Source organism: Sinocyclocheilus rhinocerous, unplaced genomic scaffold, assembly GCF_001515625.1.
Source record: "Sinocyclocheilus rhinocerous isolate Xijiao unplaced genomic scaffold, SAMN03320098_v1.1 scaffold359, whole genome shotgun sequence".
NCBI lineage: Eukaryota > Metazoa > Chordata > Actinopteri > Cypriniformes > Cyprinidae > Sinocyclocheilus > Sinocyclocheilus rhinocerous.
This window is the reverse complement of record NW_015652307.1, coordinates 244232-252858: the sequence shown is the minus strand read 5'-3', so window position 1 is coordinate 252858 and position 8627 is coordinate 244232. Positions and strand designations below refer to the sequence as shown.

The 8627-nt window shown below is 37.2% G+C and overlaps 1 protein-coding gene across 1 annotated transcript in view; it reads left to right on the top strand.

The window, feature by feature from the left end:
* Positions 1 to 2206, top strand: part of LOC107714754 (A-kinase anchor protein 9-like) — a 138161-nt gene extending 135955 nt beyond the window's left edge. The window contains 1 exon segment of the mRNA XM_016520718.1: positions 1650 to 2206. Within this exon segment, the coding sequence (XP_016376204.1) occupies positions 1650 to 1693 (44 nt within the window). The 3' untranslated portion in view covers positions 1694 to 2206.
* Positions 2207 to 8627: the final 6421 nt, after the last annotated feature.

Here is an 8627-nt window from a genome sequence, read left to right as displayed (position 1 = left end):
CACTAGTCCATATCGCGTTTTGATTCAAGTGTACTGACCTACTTTTGATTTATTCGTCCAAAATGTGGCATATTCCGTCCGCGTTAGGCTATAGGAATTCCGTTTCTACGAACCAGTCTGTGTTTTCCGCATCGCGGAAATTATAGGGCCGTATGTCTCAGAGTAGTCGGTGCAATTTGGGAAAGAAATCAATTAAATCTGTATGTGGATGTGTGTAAATATTAAAATGTAATCCCCTTTGTAATCGTTAACATTTTCATAAGTAACTGTAATTCAATTACACATTTTTTCTTAATAACTGTAACTGATTACAGTTACAGTTATTTTGTAATTAAATTACGTAACGCTGTTACATGTAACTAGTTACTCCCCAACACTGGTTAGATGTCAGAGTATTTCATTCGGATGATTTCTCAAACAAAAGGAAGGTTAGGAAAAGGGACACTAGACCAACATAATTTAGTTTCTCAATATATCTGCTCCTCTCAGGTTCACGTCGGGTGGTCAAATAATCATGGTTAAAAATAATGAATGGTTCCTGTCTCCGATTACGTTTCCCTCCAGTGGGCGCAATTCTCAGAGTAATAGACACGTTGCGCTCTACTTTTGTGACCCTCGTTTTTTTGGGTCGACAGCTTATAAAAACATAGTTAATAAATCTATAAATTATATTAAAGCAATAAGCCCCGTGAAGCCGTGGTTTACAGTGAATTTATAACAGCTAAGGGGCATTGTTAGGCATGACACGAAGCGGAGCTTATTGCTTTTATAAAACGGTTATTCCATATACGTAGTAAGGTTTCACAAAATAAAACAGAGCAAATAAAGTGTAATGATATTAATAAAAACAGTATTCTTCCACCAAACAATGTAGTTCCTCAGAAACAGTTGTGGTTGCAACAAAGTGGTCGACCGATATATCGGCCGATATTTGGCATTTTTTTAAATATCGGCATCGATACCGGTAATGAGTGTTACCTTGGCTTTATTTGAAAAATATGACTCCCAATGCACACAAACTTCCCAGAATACTGAGTGCCCTGTTGTTTACAGTGTTTACTTTCTTATTTAATAAAAATATAATACAAATTTATTTATTTGTGAAAAATACTTTGTCATCTAAAGTATAAGTATGTTTATTTAACAAATTTATTTTTGAATCCATTTTCAAATTATTTTTTAATTTTTTAAATATAAATTAAAATAAATAAAATTATATCTGCTTTATATCGGCCACCCTGCTTTCTAAGATATCGGCATCGGCTGTCACAAAACCCATATCGGTCGACCACTAGTCTAAAATATGAATATATATATATGAATCAGTTGTGGTTGCAACAAAGTGGTTGCCGAGCAACACACAAACGTAAACAAAGGTGTTTGTTACTTTGTAGAGTCATTTACAACAGCTTCGAACGCGGCTCAGCCAATCAGAATCAAGGACCGGAACTTTCCGTTTTATAAATAAATATAAATATATATATATTTAGTATTTTTTATGCCTATCAAACAGCTGAAAGCATGTAAAGCTTTCTGAATGGCAAGCGCTTGCTGTCTACTGTAATATCATTTAGAATAATAAAGGACTAGATTTGATTTAATTAATAATGAATGTTTTTTTTATGCTAATTGAAGCGTTTTTGCCGCAGGTTCCTCTTCGTACGCTCAGTTGCACTTTGGAGTCAGAAGATGAAGGTCTTCATTTACATTGAAACTGGCTTGAAGAAACGCAGTTGCCTTCTCCTGTGCTGAGCTGCTGTGCTTTTGTGTTCTGATGATAAACCTGTACAATTCTGTGGGACCAAAACCACGTTTGTTTGTTTTGTGTTTGTGTGAATCATCTTATAATCGAGCTTCCGTTGAAACCGCTTCAACGTCTGTGCATTAGTTCTACCTTATTTGTTGTTAAAGCAAAGCAATCATGTTACTGTGTATTTGTGGAATGCTAATTTAAGTTGATTAATTTAAGAGGTGTTGAGAGAGTTTGCTGCTGCGCTGAGCCACGCTGTACTCGTCACAAACACTAATTAAACGAAGGCCAAACGAGCCTCGTTAAGGCTTTCCGAGCTTATCAGATACTCTACACTGTGTTTTATTCGCTCGCAGGACATTTGTAGAAGACATATTTTTGTAAAGGTAGGAGCTTCGGATTTTATGGATATTTTGTCAAAACTGAAATAAAAATTAATATAATATTTGAAAACTGCCTTTGACTCTGTTCTCCTTTTCTAATTTTTATTTATTTTTTATTTTTTTTAGTATGATACTGTATGTAATAATCATTTATGCATATGGACTAAAAATTGTCTTTTCAAAACCTTGTTCTGTAAACAATGTATATTTTCAGTCAATTTTTCATTGGAAACCGCTTAATTTATTGCGTTCATCAACAATTCAAAAATGTTTATCAGTCATTATTTAAAAAAGATAACATTGACAGAAAACTAATACAAACATTTATAATTATATCAATAATCACTGATTTTCTGAGCTTTGTTTTATGAGCTAAATATGTATTTCATGATGACCCACTTTTATTTATATTATATGACAGTTGTTAAGGCATTTGGTAGTAAATATGTTGAATATTATTATTATTATTGATATGTCATGTATGCATGTTTATACATATATTAATTTTGTATATATAATGTATTACAAACACAGCCAGGGGTACAACCAAATAAACAAAGACACACAATGAAAATAAAATGAAGAAATAAAATTAAAAACATTCAAATGTTTACAAATAATGACTTTATAATTAAAATCATTCTCTATTTCTTAACTCGGGAACAACTACTTGTCCAGTCTACGTCATCATGGCCTAAGTATTATTCATGAGCTAAAAGCTTCGCTTTCTGTCATTTTATTATTAAGTTGGCTTGAGAAAGAAATTATTCTTTTTCTGAGACAAAAATTTCCCTAGCAACCGCATAGCAACACCCTAGCAACCACACTGAGTACCTTAGCAACCGCATAGCAACACCTTAGCATCCACCCCAGGTACCCTAGCAACCGCATAGCAACACTCTAGCAACCACCCCGAGTACTTTAGCAACCGCATAGCAACACCTTAGCAACCACTCCAGGTACCTTAGCAACCGCAAAGCAACACCATAGCAACCTCCCCGGTTACCCTAGCAACCGCATAGCAACACCATAGCAACCTCCCCGGGTACCCTAGCAACCGCATAGCAACACCCTAGCAACTGCCCTATCTATCTATCTATCTATCTATCTCTGACAGACTGTATTGCCTTCAAAACATTCAAACTTTAAGCTTTTAAAACTACTTTAAACTTCAAACTATTTCCGACTGAAAACCATCAAACTTAAAACTTTTTAAACTTCTTAAACTTTTAATCTTTTCAATCTTTTTCAAACTTTCTGGTCCGGCTTTCTCAAGCCAACTTAAAGTTTGTCTTGACGAACTTTTTTATCTAGTTTTTATTTATTGTATTTTTATTATTAATTATGCATTTTTGTTTATTCTGTTGTACCCCAGACTGCATTTGCTGTTCTTTAAAATCCATGTAAAAAGTAAAGAAAGAAAACACCTTAAAGATTCGTTAATGTGAGGACATCGACCGCTCCGGATACGTTAAGTTACTCGAGCACGTGACAGCAGGATGGATTCTGATTGGCTGTCAATGTTTGTATCGTTCATCAGCTGAAAAAAATAAAATCGCGCTGTAAGTGATTCCAATGATATCGTTTCTCTGTGCCTTCATCGTTATAGCTGTGGTGTGTGGACTCTGCTATTCTTTAATATTGAGAACGATTTTTAGAACTATATCTTTAATAAACAGACGATATCGTTCGCGGGTGTGGACGCTAATATCGTTATCTTTATAGACCGATTCAGAGTAGACGTCACAGTTACGTCACTTGCAGCTGCGCGCGCATCCTGAATGTTTACAAACCTATTATTGGTCTATAGTTATCTATCGAACGGGGCTTTACTCGTGAGTATCTTCACAAACTTTTATCATCTTTTGTGATTTTGATTGATTTTTGTCGCTGCGTATCTGTATCGTCCCTCTAAACTGCGACCAAGCCTATATATTTGAATATGAAGTCGTTGAGAGTTTTCAGCGTTTAAATATTAGAAAAAATATTTTTTGTTTTCAGTCAAATGTAAACAGAGATTTTACCTGACAACCTCCATCCGTTCCTATATGTTTCTGCTTGATTTTTTTAGTATCCTGTGGAAATATCGTTTAAAACCTCGCTGTAATGACATTTTGATGCAGTGTGAATGAAAAGTCATAAAACGGTTTTCAACGGGTAGGACGCTGTGTGGTGATTTTATGTAATATTTTACATTTTAGAGTATTTGAAACAAACATAATGTTTATATCTCGTAATCCGAGCCATTAATTGTTCTGTAATATTTACTTAACGTGTATTTAAAACCTACATAACGTTTATATCAAGTAATCTGAACCCAGTTAGTTATTTTCAGTGTTCTCTTTTATACCGTCCCCCGTATTTCATCAGTAATGTGTTTTGTTGTGGTTTTGAATTAAATCTTTAAGGCACGTTTGCAGTTTTTGTCAATACACAGAATTCTCATTTTTGTTAAAGAGTTTAATCTACCAATTAAAGCAGGTGTCGGCAACGATGAACGTGCGCTTCAAGTCTGTGAAAAGCTTCGTTTTTCGTTGTTTATTTTCTCAATCTTGTGTCTAAACTCGGGTACAAAGAGTTCATTGTTAAGTAGTGATTATTTTATGATCAACAGAGACTATTCAGCGTCTTAAACCAGTTTTGTTATCCTCTAACTCTGTTCTCGTGTTTGATTGGACGATGGGAACGCAGCGTACCGGAAGTAGAAGGATCCGCGCGTCTTGAGGAGGTTTTCAGTCTCTTATGAGTGAGAATCCCAGAGTTTCTGTTGGTCTTCTCGGAGTTTGTGTGAGTGTGTGAGTGTGTGGTTCGTTCTGGAGTTCGTGTCTGTAGTTTGAAGTGTTTCTAATGTGATCAGATCGTGTCACCGTCACTGAGATGTGTAGCGCGCGGAATCACTCCATCAGCGCTGAACGTGTATCGCTGTTGCTTCTCGGCCTTTTGGCTAAGATCAAGTGTAGTATTTGTTCTTATCAGTTTAATATCTGATACGTTCTCTATTAGTGGACTATGTATTAAATTGATTTTTGGAGTTGGGAAATGGGATAGGAGCTTGCTTCGTCCACTTCTCGCATCGATCTGATATTGCAGTGTTTCCAGGAACGGTGCATCCACTTTTGGGGAAATAACAGTTGTGAAAAATAGATGATAATATTTCGGACGTGTCGTACTGTGTTAGCACTGTTATGTGAGTATAGCTCAGTGTGAGTTGTTCCGGTAATAGCCAATGTATATAAATTGGTGTAGTAAAAAATGCTCAATTTGTATTTTGTTGGAGCAGTACATCTATTATGGAAGCTTTTTGTTCACTTTAACTAATCATCTGTGGTGCCTGAGAATAAGTGATGCGAAGTTCGGATCATTTTACCGACTCGGACCTTTGAGTCTCGTTCAGCAAGTGTTACTTCCCTAACACGTCTACTACTTACGCAAACGTTGATCACACTACAAACAATACAAAACTGCTATAAGAAACAGAAAAGATGAATTCATTGTTTAGCTGGGTCTTCAGTCTATGATTAGCTCACCACCTCTTATCTCTCGAGTCTTCGGGTTTGAGTCGTTCGTTCATCACGTGACAGCCACATACGCTTTAACCAATGCAGTCTGAGCCGGAAAGAGAATTGATTCGTTCATCTCTCGAGTCTTTCGAATCGTTCGTTCTGAACGACTCAAACCCGAAGACTCGGAAACAGGTGAACTACTTGACTAAACCCAGTACAGAACCTATAGGATGCTGCGCATGCGCGACTGAACGAATCACTCCCCGAGACGACTCGTTCCTCCCGAGTCACATTAAAGATTCGTTCAAGAACGACCCAACACTACAGAAACAACCGCAAAATGGGCTCATGGTGCAATGTGGAAAATCGGAAAGTACTAAAAATGTGGGGTTTGTTAAAGCAGTATGTCTATTATGTCGGTTTTAAAGTGGCGTCTATGTTGGCCGAGAAACAGCACTGTGAATTGTGCTGATGCCGCAGTATGGCTGTTTGCATTGTCCTGTATGACAAGATCAAAGCCAATTAGAAGAAAATTGAGAAGTGCTCAAAAGTTGGATTTTTGCCAAGTTGAAGGGCCGATTAAAAAAATTGTAATATGGAAAAGTTTTTAAAAATTTGGATTTTGTTAAGAGTTGCACCTCTAGTATAAAGGCATTTGTCCACTTTAACGCATCATTTGTGTCGGCCAGAGAAACAGCGCTGTGAAATGGGCTGATGGTGCAATATGGCTGTGTGCATTGTCCCAAATGCCAAATTCAAAGGTCAATTAAACAAAACTGGTACAGTGACAATTGCTCAAAATTTGGATTCCATTAGGGCAATATCTTTAGTATCAAGGTCTTTTGTACACTTTACTGCATCATCTGTGTCGGCTGAGAAATAGCACTGTGAAATGAGCTGAAGGTGCAATATGGTGCAATGTGAATTGTCCCACATGCCAAGTGCAAAGGCTGATTACAAGAAATTGGAAAATTGAAAAGTGCTCAAAATTTGGATTTTATACTTCTAGTATAAAGATCTTTTGTCCACATTAAAGCACTAAAAATGTGGGGTTTGTTAAAGCAGTATGTCTATTATGTCGGTTTTAAAGTGGCGTCTATGTTGGCCGAGAAACAGCACTGTGAATTGTGCTGATGCCGCAGTATGGCTGTTTGCATTGTCCTGTATGACAAGATCAAAGCCAATTAGAAGAAAATTGAGAAGTGCTCAAAAGTTGGATTTTGTTAGAGCGGTACCTGTAGTATAAAGATCTTTTGTCCACTTTAAAGCATGCTCTTTTGTGGATGAGAAACAGCGCTGTGAAATGGTCTGATGGTACAATATGGCTGTGTGCATTGTCCCAAATGCCAAATTCAAAGGTCAATTAAACAAAACTGGTACAGTGACAATTGCTCAAAATTTGGATTCCATTAGGGCAATATCTTTAGTATCAAGGTCTTTTGTGCACTTTACTGCATCATCTGTGCTGGCCGCGAAACAGCGCAGTGAAATGAGCTGAAGGTGCAATATGGTGCAATGTGAATTGTCCCGAATGCCAAGTTGAAGGGCCGATTAAAAAAATTGTAATATGGAAAAGTTTTTAAAAATTTGGATTTTGTTAAGAGTTGCACCTCTAGTATAAAGGCATTTGTCCACTTTAACGCATCATTTGTGTCGGCCAGAGAAACAGCGCTGTGAAATGGGCTGATGGTGCAATATGGCTGTGTGCATTGTCCCAAATGCCAAATTCAAAGGTCAATTAAACAAAACTGGTACAGTGACAATTGCTCAAAATTTGGATTCCATTAGGGCAATATCTTTAGTATCAAGGTCTTTTGTACACTTTACTGCATCATCTGTGTCGGCTGAGAAATAGCACTGTGAAATGAGCTGAAGGTGCAATATGGTGCAATGTGAATTGTCCCACATGCCAAGTGCAAAGGCTGATTACAAGAAACTGGAAAATTGAAAAGTGCTCAAAATTTGGATTTTATACTTCTAGTATAAAGATCTTTTGTCCACATTAAAGCATGCTCTGTGGTGGATGAGAAACAGCGCTGTGAACTGGGCGTATGAATACAATATGGTTTAGTTTGCATCATGCCCATTTTAAAGGCCAGTTAAATAAAACTGTTGCTGTGAAATGGGCTGATGGTGCAGTATGGCTCGGTTTGCATTATCACACACGCCAAACTCAAAGGCCGATTTAAAAATATTGGAACGAGTCCCAAATTTGAGGACTTGTGACTCGACATAATCAACGAAGACTTGCGACTCGACTTACGCTTTGCCAACAATGACTTGAGACTTGTATAAACCCATTGAGTCTTTTAAACCCATTCACTGATGGTGTCTTATTTTTATTTAACATTTCTATATAACTATTGTTATATAGCCTATTTACTTTTCGGCTTCATTTCATGTATCTCTTTGCCCAGTATTAACGTTCTGTATCAACATATCGGTTTAGTACCATAAATGTATTGTAAATACTATAAATAATAGTACTGACAATCATAAAGCCCTGTCTATTTCTGTAGACCTTCATCAGTAGGTGGCGATAAATGAGTGTCTGTGGGAAACATAAAACATATGCATGGCCACAAATCGATGATGTAAATAATTACAAGAAGAAGTGCAGATCCACGCACACTCTCTAATATTGAAGTAGATTCGATGCCCAACTTTACAGCAGAAAAAAACATGTTCACAGCCTGGTTAAAAAAATGATTTTGGTCTATATAGCTAATTTTGCCCTTCATGACAACTGTGAGGGGGGTGAATTTTTTTATAACTCATCCGTATAAATTATATTAAGCCTTAACGTTCTGCATAATTAAGGGCGTGGCCACTTGAGTGACAGGTGGATTGCCGCTGCTGTCACCACCGTCGAGCTAGGTGGGCGTGGTTTCAGCAGCCAGCTCCCGCCTCTTTGCCCATTTTCGATTATCCGGGAGTGACGCGCGGTGACACGCTGCCAAGATGGCGACGGCCGGCTCCACCTACTTTAGG